The sequence below is a fragment of the Pseudopodoces humilis genome, chromosome 13 (genome assembly GCF_049639895.1).
Source record: "Pseudopodoces humilis isolate 2021_Gansu_Grassland_sample_001 chromosome 13, ASM4963989v1, whole genome shotgun sequence".
NCBI classification, from domain to species: domain Eukaryota; kingdom Metazoa; phylum Chordata; class Aves; order Passeriformes; family Paridae; genus Pseudopodoces; species Pseudopodoces humilis.
In genome coordinates, this window is record NC_142212.1 from 2,681,421 (window position 1) to 2,706,069 (window position 24,649).

A 24,649-nucleotide genomic window follows, 5' to 3' on the forward strand; every position below is an offset into this window, starting at 1 on the left:
TCTTGGTTCTCTCTCTTCATCTTTCATACATCTGAGCTTCACAGCTGTGGTTGCTCACTGCTGAAATGAAGACAAAAAAAAAAAATTGCAGCAGTTTTTTGCTAAGTGGGTCTAATAATTTGTTATGTAGGAGATTTACTCTAAGCATTCAGTGTGTTCCAGGTAATGTCTTGTTTAAATTGCTGTGATTTGCTCCTGGTTTTGTGCAAGGAATCAGAACAAAGAGAAAATGACTGCCCAACAGGGTAACACTGAAATGGATTTAAAATAATTGTCCAGCTACAGCAGCTGCAATTTTTAAAGATCATTCTCCTGTATTAGTTACTTCCAAGGACCACTTGGGTGGGCAAACAGAATAAGAAGAGAGGTTAAGTTAATCAGAATTTATTGGTGGTAAGGACACAGAGTGGGAGAGAGCCCTATGAGAAATCCAACAACCAGATCCAGCCCTTCCAGAAAACTCAATTTTGATAAATGCCAGAAAAGCATTCCAGCTTCTGGAACAAAGGGAAGCTGAATCCATGAACCAAGGGAGTGTGAGAAGATTTATCAGCATGAGATACAATGAATTTTCACTTCCTGTTATCATAAGTCATTAAAAATACCCAAACTCTAATTGCAGAGCTATCAATATGGTTAAGTTTTCTTTGCATAATTACACTGAAATATTTCCATCTTGTTTTATCTTCTATTTGTTTTATTGATAAGACTTTTTCTAGCCTTGAACCTGCTCCACACTGTGGTTTAGTGGTGCAGGTCATGCTAATTGTTTACACAGTAAATTAAATACATTTGGGACTAAAATGGAGCTGTCCAAGTGCAAAGTGCTGTTAGAAACAGGCTTAGCTCACATTTAAAGATCTAATTAAATATGATTGTTCTTTTGTAATTAGCAGATTGTTATACTGTTGCTCTTGAATGAGGCTTATGTTTTCAGTACTTTTTTATAATTTTAGGTCATTGCAACCATCCCAACAAGTAGGCTAAAGTTTTTAAAGGAGGCAGGGAGGCTCACTGAGAAGGAGGAGGTCCCTGAGGAAGAGCTCAATGAGGATGTTGAAGAAATAGATCATGCAGAGAGAGAGCTCCGACGTGGACAAATCCTCTGGTTCCGAGGGCTCAACAGAATCCAAACCCAGGTATGCTAAAAGTAAATACCCACAAGGTCTAAAAACACCCAAATAAATGATTCATGTGAGATCAAGGCAAGATAATGTTAACAGGAAAGCCACGGAGTGTTTGTGTGTGTGTGGAGGATGGCACTGGTCAATTGTTCTCCAAGGAAAAACACGGAAAAACAAAACAGGGGAACGGGGCAAAGGGGGTGTGTGCAGCAGAAGAGATAAATGAAAAATATATAAAGAGATAAAATGCAAGACCAGGAATCTGTGATTTGAGAATACCGTGACTGGATGTTCTTTTTCTCCTAGAGTGATTACAGTTCATAAAATTGTGCTGCTTGGCCAATGTCAGCTTGCAGAATGTTAGGAAAGCTTTCTAAAATGTATTGCTTGATTTGCTAAAAAAAAATACATTGTTGCTGCCATTGCTGCACTAACAGAATAATTGAAATTGAGTCTGAAGTATGATGTACAATTTGATTAAAAAAATAAATCTGTTCAGTTCTGGCACTGCCACACATCAATCACGATTAAAAGGGATTGATTTTCTTTCCTGTTAGGTAATGAAAAATGTGGTTCTGGATTTTAGTAGGAATTAAGCAGCCATTAACTATTGAGGTGTAGGAGCTGGCTATTAGCATTCTAATTTCTCTGATTCCTGAGAAATATCTCTCCCCAACTTTTGCCAAACACAAAAACCCACAGCATTTTTTTAATATACCAGCCCTTTGCACTGGATCCTGGTGCTAAATACAGTGCAGGTTAAGGAGCTGTGAAATTGGTCCTGGAGTGCTGAAGAAAACCATGTGAAGTATTTTGCTTTTTCCATTGCAGTGAAGTGTTTCATTGCACTCAGGTGTGCTCTGCTTGATCTTTCTAAGATCAAGTATTTCTGGCAGCTTGCAGCAGAGAACAGCTATCACCACATCAGATGTGCGTGTTTTACATGAGCCTGACAAGGAAAAGAGGTGAATAATTAAGAGAAAGATCTTTCTTTTCTTGAAAGAATCTTCTAAAGAACATTTTTGTCTCAGAAGATTTGGGGGTTTTGTCTTCAAACAAGATAAACAGCACATTCTGCTTTTTCACATCTACAAATTGATACATTTTTTTGGGGGGGGGAAGATGCAGCCATGAATTTAGGGGAAAAAAAGATGGAAAAAAGTCGAATTAGGGCAGTGAAGTCTTTTGGCTGCATCTGTAGAGCATAAAATGAAGAGGGTGGAAACTGGTGGTAGGGAGATGAAGAGCTGGGGAATTCCCAGGGTTCTGTGGTGATTAAATACGGATCTTCAGCTTTGAGCCTGGGTGTCTTGACTCCATTGAGTCAAGAGCACTCATCACTAGAGAAAATTCAAATTTCACTTGTGACAAACAGGTGCCCAGGTACTGGTGACCTTCAGGGAAAAATGACCTCTAAATGTGCATTCTTTTCTCCCTGGTGGCTGTAGGAGGAGTGTTGCCTGTTGGCACTTCTGTCAGGATGTCTTTCTGGTTGGGGTGAGTGCAAACAGCTTCCAGCAACACAAAGCAAATGACATCCTTTCATTTCTCTTTCTAGTCTGAGAGGTAGCTTTTAGTTCTGCATCTCTTTGTCCACTTAATTCACAGAGAAATGATTCTTTTACACCACTTAAACCCAAATGAACATTAATTATATCTCTTTGCTAACATCCATCTTGCTTTCCTTTCTGCTCTTAGTTGTAGAAGCACCCCTAGTAGGATGTGTCCTTCCTCTCTGCCAAGAGACCTCCATGATTTTTCTTCTCATTTTATTTACTCAATGACTTTGATTTTTTTTTTGCATCCATTTCACATCTGTGGAATGATAATGGAAAAAGAAAAAAAAAAAAAAAAGGAAATTGAAAGAAAATGGGCCAACAGATTCCAAAGCAGTGCCCAGGTGTGCAGTGGAGAGTGATGGACTTAGGTCAAATTTAATCCCTGCTGGAGGGATTAAAACAGCCCCTGAGCTGTGTGTGAGGCCCATCCAGGTGGATTCATTCCCCTATAACACATTTCTCAGGAGGCCTGCAAAAGAAGAGCTCCTGAAAGAAGACTGGGATGTTTTCAGCATCCCTGGGAGGATTAGCAGGAGTGCTCTGCTGTCTAATGCCCTCCTGGAGGTGTGGAAGAAGAAGGCAGAACATCCCCTCCTTTTGTATCTCTGAGGATTGCAGCCTAGGACAGAACTCTGGGCTCAGGACCAGATTGGCCATTCAATCCTAACAACACCAGTTTCCACACTTGTGCTGTAAATTGGATTATTTGCCCTTATTTTCTCTTCAGTCCCTGTTGGACAGGCGGCCCCAGCTCCCAGCAAAGCCTTTCACTACTGAAACAAAGAACCTACAACAGGCTGGGTGCTGCTTTCAGATAACCAACACATCTTACTTAGAGTGCTCCCATTTAAACTATTTAAACCCATCCAAACTGACAAAACTCTGCAGTGTTAAAGAGATCTTTTTTGTCCACATCCTCTCTCAAACAGGGGGTTCAACCCAAGACACCAGAGGAGGGATTTCCCCTGGGATTTTTCTGCTTCTGTGAAGACATGCATAAATTTACTTGAAAGAAAGGTGTATGAAAAGTGCACACAACTAAGCCAGAGACTGGCTGCTCACTTCTGATGCTCTTTTTGGCCTCCTTTTGTTCATTTAGACATTTTGTTGTCTGATAAATGTACAATAGGGAATCTCTGGATGGATGTGTGTTCCCCTTCTCTGAATGGAAGTGTTTCCTTCCTGGAAAGGAGAATCATCTCTCTCAGATGACCACTGAGGAGTGAAGCCCCACAAATAGCTCACCTTAGGTATGCAGGTTTGAGGAGGATATAAAGGGGTCTGAAACTGCATAGAGACAGGACTTTCCAACAGTTTTCTGCATTTTTTTCCAAGCTTTTGTTGCCATTCTCACAAATTCTTCATTCTGAAGGAGGACAAGACTGATCACACCTTCTTGGCAGGTCTAACATCCTTTGGGAAGTTCACCCAACTTCACCTTCAGGCCAAACTGCATAATCTGAGTAAAAAAACAGAAAAAAAAATTACGCATCTCACCTCTTTTAATTGTATATTGAAAGATTCTCCAGTCCCCCCACATTTGAGAATGGAAACGTTCTGAAGGGTTTCTAAAACTTCTCAAGTTTGTCAGGATTTTACATCCCCAGCCTGATTCTTTCCTCTTCTGCTTCTTCCATCCCGAAATTCAGTTTGCTTTATCTGCCTCAGGTGGGAAACAACTGCCTGGAATGTTCTGAGAATAAAAGGAAAAGCTGAAAAAAATACAGGTGACAGGGTTACTTCTGCTTAAGGATTGTTCCTCTTCAGATGCTAAAAAGCCTCACAGAGGTGCTGGGCTGCATTTTTCACCCTTCACTTTTCATGTAGAAAACAAGAAAACGTTTCTTTTGAACCAATTCAAACCTTCCAGCAGTGAAAGGCACTCCTGGCAAGAGGTTCTCAATTTGGGTAAAGAGCCAGCACCGCATTTTATGGTTTCCAGGTAGCTTTTAATATAGAAAGCATCGTGGTAGCCCCATGTAAATTGAATGGAAACTGTTTTATTTCATGCAGAAAGGTGTCTTTTTTAAAGAATTTTTTTAATTTTTCAATTAATATCCTGCTTGGAGGTTAGGGGAATGAAACCTGGGTCCTGCTCACATAAATAACAACAGAAATGCTTCTGAAAATCTGTTCTGTGTCAAAAATCAGGAAAACACATCTGTTCTGCCAGAACTATTCTGCTACTATCAGATTTATTTTTTTTTTTTAATTGCTAATCACTGATATTTTTATTTGCTGTGCACACCTGAAAATATTGGCTCTTCTAGAGCATAGAACATGGAGAAAAATGAGAAAGGTGTGAAAAATGTCAGCCTTATGGATAAGCTTCAAATGTAGGACAGGATTTTTTCTCTACCTGAAGGCCTATAATCAAAACATGATTGTATCCTATATTGTGTTGGAATTTTTTTAAACTTATAAATTTTTGTTTCCTTCATTTTCCTTTAGCAGCTTGAATTGTTTTAAATAATGTCATGAAAATGTTCCATCTTAATTTAAAATGCACTCTTTGATTCCATGAGCTCTTCTTTGTTACTTTTGCTTTGTTATCTGCTTGGAGAAGATAAACTTTTGGGCCAAGTTCTTCTCTTCTTTCTTGGCCTGAGGCAGAGCACAGCCCTTTATGTTCAGCTTTTAGGATTCTGGGGAGGTTGTCATCCTCCCACCAGGAATTATATCCATGAAGAGCCCGAGTTCCTTTCTCCAGGAGAAAAGCAAATTACATGGCTGTAATTCTTCTTCTCTGAAGAAACCATTAAATACAGATCTTCTCTCATCTTTTCACTCTTGCACCAAAGGCTTTCAGTTTGTTAGGAAGGCTTCTGCACATCTAGAAAGGCCCTTTGGCTCGGGGTTTATCACAGAAATACACATTTCATACCCTCAGCAAGAGTCTTTAAAGTCATTTTTGAATGGTCTCTTTTGAAGAGTGCTCTGTCACCTGGGTTAGACCTTGAGAACCCAAGATCTGTATTTAATTCTACTTTTGTAGAGTGTTTCAGGTGAGTATTTGATGTGCCACCTTGCTGATGGTCTGAGCCACGTGGCTTTTCCATGGAGCTGAGCTGGCGATCCCCTCGTCCCCTATCCCACGTGCAAACTCACCTGACACTGGCCTTTGCTTTAGTGAGATTTGCACTGGACATGTAATTCTGCTGCCAAAAACAAAGCTCTCCAATGCTGTGGGGACTGCTGAGCACTGCCCAGCCCTGGGTGTGCACAGGGAAATGGAACCAGGGCTCAGGCAGAGCAAATCAGCAGCCTGGGCTTTGTGGAGGAAAATCCACTGTGACAATTGCACAGCAGTAAATGGGGTCCCTTCTCCAGCTGCCTGTGGTCGATTATTCCCATAAAAACACCCAGGGAAATAAACAATGATGGCCAAAGACAAGATTAAGGGATGGGAAACATCCATATTATTAAAGATGCAGCCCTAGAAATTGCTTTATTCCTAAGTCTGACCAAAGCAGAAAATCATAAATTCATTCTAGTGCTTCCCACTTGGAAAATTTAGGAGGCTTTGCACCAAGATTTGTGCTGTTTAAATAGATGAAAATACCACAATTTTACCTGTTTTTAGGCTGGGAATCCCCAGAAATGTGGTTGCATGATCTGGTAACAGTGGGTTACTTCAAACAAGTAGTTGGTTGAATTCCTCCCATGGATATTCTGCTGCTTTGTCTGTTGTGGTTGCACTGATGCAACAGAGAGGACACTTTGGGGTGTAGGGATTTGTGGGATTTACTCCTGCCAATCCCTGGCTTTCCCTCTGTACCCAGAGCCTGCTTTTTATTCTGGTGCCAAACCCTGAAATACTCAGCTCTGGTTTTAACTCATCCTCTGTGGTGGGGAGTACAAGGAAGGAGCTGAGGATGGATCTGTCAAACAGGGAATACAGCAGGAATGTGAAAATAAGTAGAAAATTGTCACCGTTACTTGCTGCAATAGTCGATCCAGTTCCACATCATTTTCTGGGTGGTTTTAAGTGCTCTGCATAAAGATAAAATATTAATATTTTTAATCTCCAGTTATAAAAAACTCAACATTCTTTATCACTGTGCTAAATTTATACAAACTTTCATTACAGAACAAGTCAGCTATTATATTGGAAGAATTATTTTCTCAAACTAGTGCACTGACAATCCTGGGTTTGTAGACAAAACGGAGTCATATATTGAATTTTAAAGTTTTTTTCTGTTTTGGTTGAGTGTCATCCCCGTCCCCCTCCCTGAAATTCCAATTGAGTGACTGAATTTTTCTCCCCCAGCATAATTTCAATCTCAGTAGGAAAAAAAAAAGAGTGGAGATTAGTTATATCAAGCATTCCAGCTGATTTTATTTACCTCTAAATAAACGGTTTAAACTTTAAATAAACTATTATTTCAAATCTTCTTGTTTAAAGTGATGCAGCTCCACTGCCTCCCACGGAGCTGCCTCATTTTATCCAGGCAGAAAACTCGAATCTTTTCTAAAAAAAACATTGAAAAGGGAGACACCTTGATTCCAAGTGAAGTAGAAGCGTGTGCACGGTTGATTTGTTGTTTTTCATGATTATTCCTGTCAGTTATGCAACTGTATCCATACTTTAAGCAACTTGTCTCGTTCTTTCCTCCGTTACAGATCGAAGTAGTCAATACTTTCAAGAGTGGCACTTCCTTTCAGGGGGCTCTCAGGAGACAGTCCTCCGTCACAAGCCAGACCCAGGATGTAACCAATATTTCTAGCCCTAGTCACGTATCGTTATCCAATGCTCTTTCCTCTCCTACCAGCACCTCTGCTGCTGCGGCTGGGCGTGAGTGTGAATTCTTACTGCACCCGACCCCCAGAGATGCCAACTTAGCCAGAGTCGCTCCAGAGCTCCTCTGCCCCTCCCTGGGCTCTGCTCCCACCTCAATCAATTAGCTCATGACATGATTACTTTGTGTACAGTGGGTACTCCCCAGGAGCTGCTCTCTCTTTAGCTCTGTGCTAACTCACAGTGAGGACAGGAATTTACCGTCATTTTTTTACCCATTGCCAGGAGGTTTTGGTTTTATTTGAGGGCTCTCTGTCAGGTTTTCTCAGTCTCATTGGGTGTGTTTTCTACTGCATGTAAAATACAGACTTTTAATGATCCTAGAGCTTTTCAGATATCAGATCACTCCACCAGGAAGACTCTCTGTAAGAGAGTCCAGGAAAGACAGGAACGAGAAACAGGGAATCTAGTTTATGATGCCAGGCTTAAACTTTCCATGGAAAACTTATTTAAGTTTAATTTAAATATTTTCTCTGTCTTATTTAGATGTAGATTTATTCTCTCTATCTTATCTAGACTTAGATTTACTCTCTCTGTCTTATTTAGATGTAGATTTATTATCTCTATTATCTATCTTTATTATAATCTCTAAATTCACTGGCAGGTAAGCATTGAAGAAGGAGGAGACAAGCTAAAGGATAGTGTTGAAACAACAAAATTGGTGTGGTAACAAATTTCTTAGAAGAAACAGATTTCTGCATCCAGAAATCCTGACACAGCTTGGTTTTAGATGCAAAATATCCAGGGAAGAGGTACTGAAGTGGATGAAAAATCTTTGAGGCAGCTGATAAGGAAGGGCTGCTTCAGTAACAGAAAAATTTCACTTGCTCAGAAAGTTCTGTTTCTAGATTTTTATTTATTCAGGACCGTGAGTAGCTCTTTTTTATTACAGCGTTAAATGAATATTTAATGTGTATAACTCAGTTTAAATGCTTGTCAAACACTTCAGAAGATAATGGGGCATATTCCTTATACAAGTCTGAGTGAGAAGCTGCCCAAACAGAAGAAATTGCTCTTATCTGTCTGGCCACCAGAGACAGGGAAAGCAAACAGAGATGGGCATAAAATTCCAGAACTCCTGCAGAAAACAGGAAGCTTGACCTTTCCATTCTGTTGGAGTGCAAGCCCCCTCAGTATCTGCACACCAAACATCCAGACAGGAATTTTATAGCAGCAATTAAAATCTTATCAAACAATCACAAAATAGTCTCAGAAGTGTTTGTCCATCAGACAGATCTCTGAAGGGTATTTTTGCTTTTTTCATGTCTGGTTGATTTGTTGGTTGGTTTTTAAAGTGTTTTCATGCAACAGCAGAGCACAGCAGCAGAAGTTTTGTTGGATTTAAAGAGGAAACTTCATTTTTTGTTAAAGCTGTTTAGATTCCAATTTTGGCAATTGCTTCTTGGAGATTTGTCTATATTTTCCTATTTTTGTCTTGGGAAGTTTGGTCTGAGAACAACCACAGCTATTCCAGGACAGCAGCAGGATCAGGAGACATGGAGGTTCCTGAGCCCAGGTTCCCTCTTTTCCACATTGAGCTGGGCACAAGAGCCCAGAATTCCAAAGGAACCTTTCACCCAGGGAATGATTGCCTGAGATACAATCCGAGCAGGAAACTGGGAGCAGCTCCCTGTGCTGTGGTGTTTCCCTAACAGGCTGTAGCCAGCACTCTGGGAGGAAAGATTTAATAAAATTTAAATAGACTATTTATCTTCCCTCTCTACTCTCCACTGCAGCAAAGCAACAAGAATTGGATGTTCTCGTGTCTTGAAAAGGGCCTCACTCGTTTATGGGCTGAAGTTAATTAATAGGAGAAAGCAGAATCTGCTCCAGCCTTTGTCACATTTCATTTGGAGAAATAAAACAGGAATCCAGAGCTCCTCGTGGTTATAGCCACATTTCTTCAGTAAAATAAAAGCCAGGTGATGGATTTCTTCCATCAAAACTTCCCAGAGATAAGGATCTCTGTGGCAGAGGGCAGTTAGAGATGAGGATTTTAAAATGATTCTTTTGACTGTTGGTGCTTTATTACCACAGCAGAATGTGCTGTGGTAATAAAATAATAAAGCAGAAATTATAACACTTAGGGACAGTTTTGATTTATTCATCCAAAGACTCAAATTTATGAATGGCAGTGAAAAAAACCCCATCAAGTAAAACCCCCATGGATTTTATTTTTAAATGGGGTAGTTACAGTGGGTTGCTCATATTCAAGAAGCTGGAAAACCTTTCCTAATCCAAATTTCCTAGAAATGGGGGATGTTTTGGTGAACTGGCATTTTTTGAGGAAATCCCAGTTGCAAAATGCTCACCTAGGGCTGCTTTTCAGCTCTGTGCTTAAAATGTGTGTGGGCACACAGGACTGGCTGCTTTCCTCTGAGCTGCTCAGAACGGCTCAAACCACATTTTCTTCTTCCTATGGGGTGGAAGGGAATAATGGGATGATTGTATTTCTATTTTGGAAGCCTTTCCCAGTCTTCAGGATTGTTAAAAATATATGTAAATATATTATGGGGAGAATCAAGGGAAAACCTGGAGAGTACAGGAAGGAAAACAGGGTCTAGTTCTTGAAACTTGCTCAGGATGTTGCAATAATTGTGATATTTCAGGTGTCATTTTGGGTGTCCAAAATGGAGAGGGTCTGATATCAATAAATAAATTCCTATTAAAAAATAGGAATCACATGATGCTCTGTTGATATGTCAGTCTAATTTTAACAGAGCATTTGTGAAGTTCTTTACTAATTGTAATTGTGTTCCTTTTCAATATAAAGTGCATTGTGACACCTTGCCAATCTGTGACATGTCTCCTGTAGGTTTATAATAACATTTTGTTTTTGTTTTTTTTTAAATTGAATGTTTATCTAGCATTTTTGGGCAAATTAATGTTTGATTCAAAGCTTAGTGCTTGCTTAAAGAAAAATCTGCCTGTGGAATGCATCCTCCCCTAGAGTGGTTTGTGAAACAGATTAATAAGTTATTACCTGTAATTAGCAGCTATTTACAAATATGGCCCATTCAGAATTGTGGAATCCCTTAATTAAAAGCAGTTTGTACAGGGGAATATTTAATACAATACTAAAGTTTCCCTAGTGAGCCATCAGGGTGTTTTTGCCAATAAACAAATCACAAATTTCTGGATGTCATCATTAATGGATAACAGGGAGGTCCTTGAGTCTCTTATCTCTTTTGAAAGATGTTGCAGCTTTAAATAAACAGAGCAAAAAATTCCTGCAAATGAAAACCTGGCACTTTGTATGTTCTGATAAAATTAGGAAATTCATTTAAGTGCACACTAAATATGTGCTCCTGTTTAATATGCAAACTTTAAAGCTGCAGAAATAGAAAATATGGGGAAGTTAAGCAAGGTGGCCTCAGATGTTCCCAGACACAGATTTACACACATGAACTTCTATCATTTGAAAGCTCTGCCACTGCAGAGTTAAGGGTGGGTTCAGGTACAAGCTTTGATGGATTTGTGTCTTATATGCTTTTCTTTCTATGTTTTATCTGGGGAGGTGGAGCATCTTTTTTTCCTTTTGAAGCTCAGAATTAGTAACACCAAAAATGATCTTCTGATTAAAACTGAATATGTGATTAAAGCTTTTACCACTAAATTTTTTAGTTGGGTAGAGGGTGAGAATATCTAACTGTACACAAAGTAACCAAGTCTTTTTCCTACTGTGTATTCCTGTTTCTCAGATATCTGTGTTAGCAATAGATAACCTCTGAAAAAGAGCACAGTTTCATATTTTCCAAGAAAGACACACATTTAATATTCCCTTGTACTTGCTCTTCCTCTCATTCTCATATGGAGCTTCCCAAGTGGAAGCAGTCAGGAACTGCAGGTCCCTTAAAAAATCTCCCCTTTCTTTCAGAAAATATTCGAATTTTTAAGTTTAGGCAGCATTAAGGGAACAAAAACCAAACCAAACCAAACCCCAGCAACAGGAGACCTCCCAGAGTTCCTTTTTCTTGTCTCTGATGAGAACTGTCTTGTCAGAGGTTTTTAGAAGTGAATATTTAATGGAATCACTTGAAACTTTTTACTGCAGGAACCCCAGCAACATTGGCCTCAAATGACCCATTTGTATGGTGAGAGGAGACAATACAGTCACGACTCCAAATTTCATAGCAGCAGTTAAAACCTCACCAATCAATCAGAAAATGCTCTCAGAGGTATTTGTCCATCACAGAGATCTCAGAAGGTTTTTTTTTGGCTTATTTTTCTGTCTGGTTGATTGGTTGGTTGGTATTTAAGAAGTGTCTCCATGCAAGAGCAGAGCACAGCACCCTTAAGGCTGGATTTGTGCCCTGCCTCACTCGTTGGACAATCCACAGCCTCCAGAATTTGGGCTTCATTTGCAGGGCAAATAAACCTTTCCCATTCCAAAGAATCCTTGCGGTTCCTGCGATGTGCCGAGGACGAGCGGTGTGCAGGGAGCAGTGCTCAACACCCAGCACTGCTGGGGTGTCACTGTGGCAGGAAATGTCATTTACAGGCTGAGGTGTCACCCAGGGGGTCGCTGTGGACGGGCACGAGGCCACAAGAGCCTGCAAATTGTGTCAGTGAGGCACTCAGCAAGCTCAGTTCCAGTGGCTCTCACAGCCCATTTCCCAAGAGAGCATCTTAAAGGTTTCATTGAACTGCTTGCAGTCTGTTGTGTATGAAGAGCTTTTATATTTCTTACATATTTAATTTTCTATGAAGGAAATAATTCAGAATTCCGAGCTAAAACTTGAGGTGAAGTCTTGTTTGGATGGAATTTTTTCATGAAGGAAAATGGGAAAAAATTTCTTTTAAAGAAATCTTCTATTTTAATGAATGTTGAGGCAAAGGTTGCTGCCCAATATCGATCTACATTCAAATCACAGACCAAGCCCAGTGGGCATTCTCTGTACAGGAAGGTAGAACCACCACAGGAGGAAATGGAACAAGCAGAACTTAAATCAAACCCACAGCTAAAATTACATTTCTAAAAGTGGCACCATCGAACCGGAGACTGGGGTTCCATACTAAAGCCTAGGACTTCCCACTGGCTGTAACCAAGCTTTGACAAAAGTCAAAATCAGCTCCTCCCTGAGAGATAATGAAGCAGATTTAGAGCCTAAATATAAACCCAGGCCCTCGGGGAGAGATGAGCCGTGGCAAGAAGGGTTAGATCCTAAAGCACAATCAGGTTCTTTTAAAGGATTGTGTGATTTACTTAAATCTGATACAAAAATGTCAAACTCCATAATTTTGCAGCGACCCTGCTGTGGAAAGTGGAAGCCTGCACGGGGCTCTGCTCTTTTACTCTAAAATACAGTGGGATTCAGGCCTGGGAACCTTTTGTGGAATGAGAAGCAGGCCTGTGTGGGTGCTCTGCTTTCCTTGCTGCCCGTGGTTTGAATCTTGAGCAGCACTTGCAGGATTTGCTGCATCTTTATGTGGGAAGAGAGTAGCACACATGATGTTATGCATCTCCTTCACTCGATACAGCAGAAAACTAGAAATTCTATCTTTACACTTTCTTTTATTTTTTAACTTTATATTTGAATTTGCTCAACATCTGCATCCTATTCCCCAGAACATATGAGGCACAACATTTACAGGTGACCCCAATTCAGGCAGCATCTCCTGTGGAGACCTAATCTGATTTTACTCACCTAAAACTGAGAGGATTAATAGAAAAAAAATCTGAATATACTAAATAAGTATATAAATATACTGAAGATGTTTTCTATTTCAAAGCTTCCCACATGCAATAGTCCTTGACCAAACTCCTTTACCTTTGTACAGTTTAGTCTTGACCTAGAATAGTCTCAGTTACACCTAAGAGTTGGCATCTCTTTGCAAAATTGACCTCTTGTTTACAATTTTATACTAATCACCTTACTGACCTTTCAGTATTGAATTTATTTGCTGTTGCAGTGCCCTACTCTCTACTGTCTGAATATTAAATGTGTTTGTTTTCCCAGAGGGCTAGAGAACATTGGACAAAAGGGTTCAGCAGGAGAGAGTGAAATAAAAAGAGGTTGTGAGTCTTTAACCTTGAGCCTGAAATGAATGTGAACCAAACTCCAGATACTTGGCTTAGATGAAGCCAGGTAAACATTCGAGTATAAGCCCACACACTACCAACCAGAACACAGCTCTTGGTGCTTACCAGGCTTTGGAGATTTTGCCTAGATGGTTGTACTTAGGACTGACATTCTGAATATCACCTTTTTCTTCTGATGGGAAAAAAAAAAACCAAACTGTAGTATCTAAAATTCTATTTCTTTTTTTGTTGTTTTTTTTTTTCTTGCCTGATGCAGTATAATAAATCTGACTTCCAAGGTGGGATGAAGCTGAAGAGTTTTTTTCTGTTACAGCTCCAGAGAAGAAAGAAGTGGAAACTTATAGCAATGTCAAAAATGTCCTGAAGTGTTGTCCCCGCAGTCTTTTGTTAAAAGCAGTTCATTTTTTTCTGTTGTCTCCATTACTGTGAGAAAAGGGAGCTGTATCTCACTGTTTGTCTTCCCTTGGCATTGTCAGTCTCATAAAGAAACACCATTACATGAACTCTACATAGTTCATACCAAACCAACACTTCCCAGGTTCTATCCATCATGGATGTCCCTGCTTTTCCATGCTTTTACAGCCATAACAACATCCCAAGTTCATCTGCTTTATTTTATCTTCAAAAAAACCTGGCTGGGCTTTTTTTCAGCAGAGCCCTGAAACATTTTTACACCAGATATTACCATAAATCTTGAATTTAAGCATGCATTAAAAGAATTTGTTGCTGTTGGGCCATGTAACTCTGGGTAAATATTTTTAAATCTGGGAGTTGGATCAGCTATAATAGGTACATTAAATACTGTAGTGTTATGGTAGAGAAATTAAAATGCCACCTTTATATTCAACAAACCCTCTGCCTTTGTTTCCACTAAGTTTTGTCCCTGCAAGCAATAATTTGATCATTGAGGGACAGACTTTACAGGAGATTTTGAATTTCATTGTAATGCTGAAATTCTGTCACTGAATGATGTGTGACATTAAAAAATAAAAAAAGTTTTCTTCTGGATTCCAATCTAAACTTGCAACATTCTAAGCTGAGGAGTGAGTTTCCTCTAAAGCGAAAAGTTAATGGAAAACTAATTTATGTCTCTGTAGAGAAATTGTAAGTAAAGATATGGGTTTCTACAGCTCCCAAAGTTTTCTTTTCTGAAGAAAACTCTTTAGAAATCTAATTTGATTTATTGTCAGCTTTTGTGACTTGCCCAGTTTGGCCCTTCCATTACCATTGCCTTCAGAAGATGGCATACCTTCCTTAGGTATCAGCAGAGCTGAAGCAGTTCTGAGCTAATCTTTCCAGTACAAACCAATGTGAACAAATAGAAGCCATCCTAGAAACGCCTCTCAAGGTGGAGGCTCACAAGACCCAAACAGTCCAGGCCAAAAATTTTGCCCCACACCTTCACCCAAAGTGAGAGGCTGCAGTTCTCTCTTCTGAAGCTGAAAGTCATTATTGCAGTGCTCCCCTGCAATGGCTCATTAATGAATTAATTTAGAGCCACTGCAGAGCCCCAAATCCAGGTCATGGCAGACACGTTTGCAGAGCTGCCTGTCAAACACAGCTGGAATCTGTATTTTTCCCTGGACTGACCAGAGGCTTGGAATCAAATCCAAACGAGATGCCAAATATTGGTATTAAAGCAATAGAGATGCTCTCCCTACTGTGGGACGTGGGGCTCACAAACTGAGATCAGTTCCTCCCTTGCTAAATCATGGAGACTTAAATACAGTTGGTGTGATGAAGAAAAGTTTTCCTTTCTTTGAATTCTGCTGGATCTGTTCAGGATAATTTTATTTACATAAAAAATTTGCCTTCACTATAAAGAATTGAGCTGGCAAACAGAACCCAATTCTTGCCACAAGAAGCTGGCTGTTTCCAAGATAATAGAATTATCTTGTTAATTGATAAGCTCTAGCATCCAGCTGCAGCTGAAGAGGTGACTGGTATTCAGTTTAGAAAGCAGAAATAACGAGGAGGTTTGCAGAAATGTCACCTCATCAGCCCATTCTATAAAGTGCCCACGGTACAAAAAGTTTCCTGGTTTGAAATAGGGCAATATGGGAATCGGGTTTTAAGGCTGCCTCAACAATCATACACATTCTTTTCACCATTTAGATTAATTACTCTGCACTTTAAAAGACAAGCTAAGAGGGCTCAGATAGTGAAGAAATTAGTCACCTTTTCTGTCTTTAGAGATGCAGATGAATCTGTTACCCCACTCTGTTGACTCTACAGAGGCCTCACACAGCTTGGATTCAGCTCTCACAAACCCCTGGGTTTTAATTCCAGGAGCTCTCTTAGCTACACTGTGGGACTGCAGTAGGAAAAACTGATTTGAAATTTATTTGTTGTTTTTATTGTGCAAGACAATCTTCCCTCTTGCACCTCTGCCAATCTAAAATGTTCCCGCACCCCAAGGCCTGGCTGAGCCGCTCTGTACCACTCCAATCCTCTTACCTGGAGCACAAGCAGCCACATGAACTACTTTCTGTACTGTGCCCTGCTGTTACCAAATTATCTGTGAAGGGAAGGGAGAGTATTTGGGCTGACCCAACGATCTGAACATGGCTGGACTTCAGCTGTTAAGGTTTTTAAAAGATGAGGGGTATCCAAATTTAGAGAGCATAAACAAGGACCGAGTTCAAAGAGAAGAAAAATATAAAAAACCAAGTCAGGCTCTTCCTCGAATGTGCTGAAATTCTGTAGAACTCGGCCAGCTCCAAGCAGGGGATCAGCTGGGCCCCACAGCTGGAGCCCTGTGGCCCTGTGCCATTACTGAAGTGCAGTCTGCCAAGGAAAAGAGGAATGAAAGCTTTCCAAAGCAGTGGTGTATCAGGCCAACCAACAATGTGCAGCATATTTACATGTAAAAAGACCCACATGCCAACCACCAAACCATTTCAAATGTGTGTGGAGAAGCTTTCACAGTACCTGCTTGCACCTTTTCTGCCTCTGCCTGTGTTTTAGTCTCCTCCCCCCCCAAGAAATGCTCAAGGTTCGCTCATGGGCTACATGGAAGTAGAGGGATAGAACTCATACTTAGTCATGAAACATTTGCCAACAGATCACGTTTTGCCATTCTGTTTTTTCCCCTCTGCCCCTCCACCCCCTTCCAGAAAGTTCTGTTTTTTTCAGCAGTAACCCAGCACAGCCCTTCACTTCTTTTGAGAACTGGTAGGTCCCTGGGAAGTAGAGAGCATCCCTCCCTTTGCCCACCCCCAGAGGACGTAGCGTCCCCGCTCCTCTCTCTGCTCCTCCCATTTCCTGCTGGGAAAGCGGTGGGCACCATCCCTGAGAACCTCTGGGCCGAGTCTTGAGTTGATTTTCACCTCTGTTCTTCCTGCCAGGTGGTTTCTGGCGTTGGGTGGCCCCTGGCACAGGTCACTGGCCTGCTTTAAAGACTGCATATATGGCATAAATCGTGTGGCTTTCAGCATTTAACTGCACGACTGAGACACCAAATCCAAACAGCTCGCTGTTAACAATGGGACTCAATTCAACCCAACAACCAATCCATTATTTTATTACATGTTCTTCTATTTATTAACAAGCTGAATGGCTAGAACAGTGGGTCTATACTCGAGTGTTTACCTCACATCTGCATGAAGGACAAATAAAAGTTGGTTCAACGATAATATGTTCACATTATCCAGGCTTCCAAGTGTAGTTGTTGTGTGCAAGTTATCTCTGTTCATGTGGTAACTGTGATTTTTTTTTTATTTTTATTTTTTCCCCTGTGGTAGCATGATTACGCTTAGTACTTTGTCTGCTTGGCTTTTTTGTGCTCTTGGCTGCATCCATTTAGATTTTGCTTTAAAACATTGATATTCTAGTTTTTACACTTGGCTCCTGTGTGTGTCTCATACGTACCCATCCAACTGTGTCCGTGTTCCGTGCTTTTCTGTTTGTGAAGTGTGATATGTTATGTGTAATGGTTTTTTTTAACAACAATACAAAAAGAGACTTTTTAATTTAAAACAAAAAAAGCCTTTCTACTTACTCACTGCAAAAAAAACTATCAACATGCATGGTTTGACATTTGCATTACAATTAACATGGCTTGTCTTTTACTAGGGATGTACCACACGAGTGGACCTTGGCTTTCTTTAACCACTCCTCCCCATCAGTTCTTTGATGGCTTTAAACCTTGGTTTATTTTAATATTGCAGTTGGTACAGACATTCAAAATGCACATAACTGAGCCACTCGTTTATGCATATAACATCCAGAGACTTTGGACTCCAGCTGCCTGCACTGCCCTAACCATGTGCTACATTTTTCACAAGTGTTCTCTGCCCCGCTGCTGCCCTGGGGAGGTGCCCTCTGACAGCCCTTTCCTTTTCTCCCCCCAGATCCGCGTCGTGAAGGCATTCCGTAGCTCTCTCTATGAAGGTTTAGAAAAACCAGAATCTAGAACCTCTATTCACAACTTTATGACTCATCCTGAATTTAGGATAGAAGATTCCCAGCCCCACATCCCACTCATTGATGACACAGACCTAGAAGAAGACCCTGCTCTCAAGAAAAACTCGAGTCCACCGTCCTCGCTGAACAAGAACAACAGTGCTATCGACAGTGGAATCAATCTTACAACTGATACAAGTAAATCAGCTACCTCTTCTAGTCCAGGAAGCCCAATACATAGCCTGGAGACATCACTTTAGCTGAAAAGGTCACTGCAAAAAAAAAAAAAAGAAAAAGAAAAAAATGAAATAGAAAAAGTTAAAGTAAAATAAAATAAGAAACCCCACAGCAACCGAGATATATAAATATATATATTAAAAACATTGCTGGCTGAAAAGCTGTTTGAACTCTTATTCACTCTGAGACAAGTGAATGAATTGTTGATCACAATGGTTTTGGGGAAAGAATGAATGGCTGATTTACATACCCCCCGTTCCCTTTCAGAAAAACAAAAACAAAAAAAAATCCTCCTGCATGAATGTACTGTACACTGCTGGCCCTTCTTTCTCTCTTTTTGTTCGTTTTTATTTCCTTTTTATTTTGGTTTTTTTTTGTTTGTTTGTTTGGTTTTTTTCCTCCTTAAGCAGGAACTGCAGAGGACTTCTTTCTGAGGCTATTTATCCAATTCACTGGTCTGTGAGTTTTTTGAAATGCTTGTGTGGCATGGACTCAATTGTATAGATTAATTTAAATAACTTTTTTGAAGTTGCAAAGCTTAACTTGCACAGTAGATTTGCACCAGTTGGACAGAGGAACTTAAACATTTATGAGACTATATATAGAGATATATACATATAAGTATATAGATAATTAATTATATATATGTATATATCTATCTATATATATATAGTTATATATATATAAAGTTTCTTTGTTGGCATGTTGCCTTGTTTCTGCTCAAATTGCTCTGACTATTTTAACTTATTTATGTCCTAAAAAAGAATGTAATTTGTTTACAAACCTGTAGATAATATCCTTAACTATTTGTAGGGTTAAGAAAGCACTTCCTGCCGAAGTAGTATAAAAATGGCTCAGCTCAGCTCATTGAAAATGTCTGTACTCTCGCACCCTGGATATTTTATTACAACCGTGCTCTGATTTCTGCCTGATTTCTTTTTTTTTTTCCTTTTATTTTCTTTTTTTTTTTCTTTTTTTGTTAATAATGTAGATACTGCTAGTAAATAACAAAAGAAGCCAAAATATAACACATTGGATGTAGCATTGTGATCCTATATACAGGGAGGTAAACCAGGCTTCCTTTGTTTCAAATAAAAATCAAAATGATCAGGTTCTCTCCTTTTTTTTTTCCTTCCTTCCCTCTGATAATCTGCTTGAACTCGTTTTGGTGCAACATACAATAATGGAGGCTATTTCATTCTTTAGACATACAGCAATGGCTTTGAAAACTATTTTTAGAGAGACATTAAATGAGTTTATAATTTAAAATAAGTTATATTTGGTTTGTCTATATGGAGATAAAACAGATGTTAAAATCTTGTGATATACTGTGTTAATCCTTTTCAATTAGTACTTTAGGCATTTATTTCCTTCTTATTTGCAAAGTATGGGCTGTTGGCATTTTGGATGAAAATCACTGTAGGTTATTGCTTTGATTTTATTTTTTTTTTAAGAAAAATATAATTTCTGCACTATTAGGACTGAACGAATCTTTATTAATTGTGTATTGAGATGTGCTTTGTGTGATTTTTTTTTTTTTCTAACCGAGCTTGTGTTCCTGTAGTAACACAGTAATACATTATTTTACCTTGAGCTTTCTACCTAGAAAGCTGCTTTGAAAACCTGCAGTATGGAAGGTGGAAAACATTTTTCAAGATGGTAACAGCCCTAAAGCCGTAAAAATTATGAGCTTATACAATTGCTATGTCAACCACTTGAATGCTAAGCACTTTGTGGATCACAGATTTTTCATAAATAATTTTTGTATTTAATATAAAGTTTGCTTGGAGACTTTTCAGCATATGATTTTTTTTCCATAACTGTACAGTGCAAAAGACATTTGGAATTACACAGTCGATTATGCCAGGCGTGTTGGAACAAAACACCCTCCAACCATCTCGATCAATTGAGTTGTTAAGGTGTTTTTCTGGTTGTCTTAAAGTTGGCTCCATGCAGTGGTGCATCTCTGCAGTCACAGCAGCTTAACCAAGCCAGAACTCTCCAAACCAAGCTTAGACTCATGGCCAAACTGCAGACTGAACCCAGATGTTTTCAGGGTGCATCAGGACTATCAGCCAGGTAAAGCTCTCAGCAGCTTCCCCCGCCAGCTGCCGGACTCTGGGGTAGGAGCTCCTCTGCTTTTGGCTCATCCTTGGCTCCGTGGTCCAGGCTGAGGCCAGCAGGGTGTGCCCAGGTGGGCAGGAGCCCCTAGCTGTGGCAGCTGGCTGGCAGCAGCCAGGGCTGGGCACCCAGGCAGGACGGTGCTCTGTAAATCGCTGATTCCCCCTGTACACCACGGATGGGCTCTTGGGGCCTGCTTGGGATCTCTGGCCAGAAGACAAAAGTGGTATCTATTTACAGGGAAGCCTCTAGCTTTGGACTTGAACATCTACAGAAGCTATTAATACTGGAACAGTTTCTTTTCAGCATCTTAACACACTGACTGTTTGCCTTTTCGTTTTCAAACGCTATCCATGTTTTTTCCATTTTATTTTATTTTTTTCCATTTTTTTTCCTGTAGGAGTACCCCTCCCTAAGGTACCATTTGCAGACTTGAAAACTGTTAAGAAAATGAACACTGCATTCTGTGTATATATAGTAAAACATATATAAACTGAGATGCATAGAAAACTTGGGCTTTTGTGAGCAGAGACTGTGCTTTATGTATATGATAAATGATAGACTTTTTTTTTTTTTTTTTTTTTAAAGCAGAATAGCTATGACCTTTCAACTACGAGTCGTGCATCACAATTCCTTTCTTTTATTGCTTGACCTCTCTGTGATGGGAACAATGGATCAAAAACCAAAATGATCAGTTTGTTAAAATTCCCTGCAATATATAAATGCTCGCTCTCTACGTACTGTACTTAGCAGCATGAGATTTGTGGACAACAATACAGTGGTACATTGGCAATCCATCCCACTAGGGGTTATTAATATATGTTCATTCATCTGTTTTTATGAATTTTTTTATCTAGACAATAATTGTAAATAAAGAACTTACTCTGTCTGTTCATTTAATACTATGCAAAAGGTTATGCTTTCTATTGTTATTCTTATTCCTACAGTGTGATGCTGGAATGTTTGTGGTTTCAAAAAAAAAACAAACAAAAAAGACAAAAGTAAGTAAAATATGTGATGTAAATTATTTTATAGTTTGAAACAAAATGATAAAGTTTTACTCTTGCTGCTTTCTGTCTAATAGATCTCTCTTGGCAGGAGCACAAGTGGAAAATTTAAAGAAATAAATTCACAAAGCAGCATGAACAATAATGGTCTGAATGTAACAGCTTTCTTTATTCTCACCTGAAGTCACTAGATGCAGCTCTGGATTCCCACTGGGATATTTGGATGTGCAGGTGGATGTAAATCTGGACTGGCAGTGAGGACCCTGCTCCCCAGGCAGAGTTTGCTTTCCTTGCCCCAGGGGCTGGGCAGCCCCCAGGGCTTTAATTCCTGCCTGGCTGGGCAGGCAGCCTGGAGGTGGGAATGCTCCTGGGAATGCTGCAGGGAAACCACTGGAACGAGCACACAGAAAAGTCAAATGGTGAGGGGAATTTGCTTAGGAAACAACGAGTTTAATCCTGGCCCTAAGGACCAGCAGCTCTCTAAGGCTTTTCCTGTCACTGATGACAGTTCTGCACTTACATTGATTTTTTCCAGCTCTTTCTCCCTCTGTCACAGTCAGAAAAATGAACTTTGAACCTTCTAAAAGTGGGGAGTTCAGTCTTCAGGACTCATCCTGCCACTTAAGACCTAGGGAAAAAGGAGGGAATTCTCATTCCAGTGCTCAGGCCCTGAGCCCAGAAGTTCCTTCCCCTTTTTTCCCAGCTTAGGTTGATGCAGCTGTTCATAAACTGCAATGCAGCTGTGCTCACACCATATTGCTGCTTTAGGAGCAGGCCAGGTATGAGGTGAGTGCCTGTCAAATAATCTCATTTGGAAAGGGAAAAAGCTTCAAATTGCAGATTTTCCCGTCTTCTCACCTAGACTTCAAACTTTTATTCACCAATTCTCTCTCAGAAGTTTTATCTGATAGAGGCCAAATGAAATAGTGCTAAATCTAGTGAGGAAAGTTACCAACAAATAAAAATGTACCCAACACAGTGAATTCAACAAAACCCATACAGAAAACAATTCTTTAGACAGCAGATTTCTTAGATTAATGAAGCTTTACAGCTGCTTTGGAATGAAACTTGATTTTGGGAGCTCGGTGTAGGTAATAATCAGAAAGTATTTTTACTTTAATTCTCTGTCACTCATTTCCCTCCTCCTTAGACACACAAGTTTATTTGCAGCGTTAGTCCAAGCATTTTTGGCAGGGCTCCTCATCTCTGCCACCAGGAGTCTGTGAGGAGGCGCTGCTCAGAAAAAGATCTGGCCTTGTTCTGTGAGTTTTAAAGCACTCTGGGAGTGCTGGAGCCTCAGAGATGGATTTTGGGAGCTTCACCTTTGCAGGAGAGTTTGTGAAATACTTTTGAGCACGGGATGGATGTGAGCTGTAGGTGCAAACTGCGAAGAAAATCAGGAATGGAATTCCCCACAACACTGAATTGCTGTTCTGTGCAAACTGAGGCTTCAGAAAGGCACATATTGGAAGCTGTTAATCCATGAGGGAGAACCAGGGCTGGTACCCTGATTCCAAATAGGAATGCTGGAAGTTTTTAGCTTTTTTGTGCCAAGACCATGAGGGCAACCACTGTGACCTCTGTAAGAAAACCAGGTGGTGATTTGCTGAGGTGCTGTACTGATAAAGGAGGGGGGAAATGGTGCATAAATAGCAGATAAAGGAGAGGCAAAAAGGGGAAATGAGGGAGAAAGAAGAAGAAAATGCAGGTGCATCTATGATTTGCTATATACTGAAATGAAATGGAGTCATAATTGCTTGTTCCTGGTTTGCCCTGCCATTGAGCTCCAATCCAAGAGTATTCCCTGTCTGAAGGCCTTTTCCAATGAAGTCCATGAGATTCCCAAAGCAGCTGGGAGTAGGTGACCTCCAGCATCCCTGTGGCCCCGAGTATCTGCTGCTATTCCATGCCACGAGGAGGGGTGGCACCTCCTGGGGTGCTGGTTCCTCCCTGTGGCAGCAAATGTGGGCACAGGTGAAGCACCAGGGCTGAGCTCTTCCCACTTGGCATTCCAGCTTTTGTAGAGTGGCTTTTGAGGAACCACAAAAGGTAAGCACTGGATATTTGCCATTTGTGTTTGTATTCCTGCAGCTGCGTGAGACATTGGCAGAATGGAAAATAATAATAATAATAATAATAATAATAATAATAATAATAATAATAATAATAATAACATAATAAAATGTATTCCTGGCTCAGATCCAGACAAGGGTCCGTGTGTGCATCGCCCTGGGCTATGAACTACAAATCCATATTTCTCATTTTATGGAATCCACATAGGGAATGCTCAGGTTTGATCACCAGCACACTGCTATAGGAGGTAATGGGAAAAATAAGCAAGTGTCTGATTTTTTTTTCTTTTTACAAGCAGTTTTTAACAGGCACATTATGATCTAACCTGATGGGAACTGAAGAGAAGCATGATTAAACAACTCATTTATTAAACAGGGCAGGCTGTTGAAAAACACAAACCCAAGGAAATATTTACAACAACATTTTCTCCCATATGTTCAAACAGACTGGTTTTCTGTCTGTCCAGGAGCCCACGTTTGCCTGGTAATAATTGAAGTGTGAAATTCCAAATGAGGGAACGTACTTCACTTCTCTCTCTGATGGATTTGGTTGATTTTACAGCAAATTACAAAACACCTCCCTCTACCCCTTGTGTGTGGGCATTTAAGAATCTCTAGGAGTGGAGCTGGGATAAAATCAGCATCGTTGGTGCACAGCAAACAGCTTTTAGAGGATTATGAAAATTAGAAAAACTAGTTGTGCAGCTTTCTTGGAAAGTTTCACAGAGCATTTATGGCACCTGTTAAAGATGGCCCTTTATCCCAGAATCCCAGAGCAGGCAGGGTTGGAAGGGACCTCTGGAGATCACCCAGTCCCACCCCCACCAAGGCAGGGTCACCTGGGACAGGTGACACAGGAACACATCCAGGTGGGTCTGGAATATTTCCAGAGAGGGTGACACATGGATTTCTTAAGCCTCCTTTCATCAGTGAGTTATTTAAAATCATTCCAGCTTCAAGTTTCAAATGAGGCATTTAAAATAATTATCTAAAATTATTAAAGAAAATGTAATGAGGATTGTGGGATGATAAGTCACAGGAATGAATTACTAATACTTTCCCACCACAGCACATCAAATGCTTCAATGCATATGCAGAGTTAATTACAACTTTTAATTTGACACAGGTTTGGAATTATTTTCTAGAAGACAAAGATTCCAGGAGTCCTAGGAGATGTCACTGTGCACATAAACAGTGGGAAGGAAGGGAATCAACTGTAAACCTTCCAGTCCTAAATGAACCTGCTGGATGCCCAGCACTGCTGCATGGCCCTGGGACAACCTG

The 24,649-nt window shown here is 40.2% G+C and overlaps 1 protein-coding gene across 17 annotated transcripts in view; it reads left to right on the plus strand.

Moving 5' to 3' along the window:
- Positions 1-21,438, plus strand: part of ATP2B2 (ATPase plasma membrane Ca2+ transporting 2) — a 395,747-nt gene extending 374,309 nt beyond the window's left edge. For 11 of the 17 annotated variants that reach the window (XM_088061651.1, XM_088061658.1, XM_088061657.1 and 8 more), the window contains 2 exons: positions 957-1,139; positions 17,877-21,438. In XM_088061651.1, coding sequence (XP_087917777.1) covers positions 957-1,139; positions 17,877-18,188 — 495 coding nt within the window. In that variant the 3' untranslated portion in view covers positions 18,189-21,438. Of the gene's footprint in view, positions 1-956; positions 1,140-7,306; positions 7,479-13,441; positions 13,498-17,876 lie in introns of all 17 variants that reach the window. The other 6 variants (XM_088061660.1, XM_088061663.1, XM_088061665.1 and 3 more) reach the window with 3 other exon arrangements.
- Positions 21,439-24,649: the final 3,211 nt, after the last annotated feature.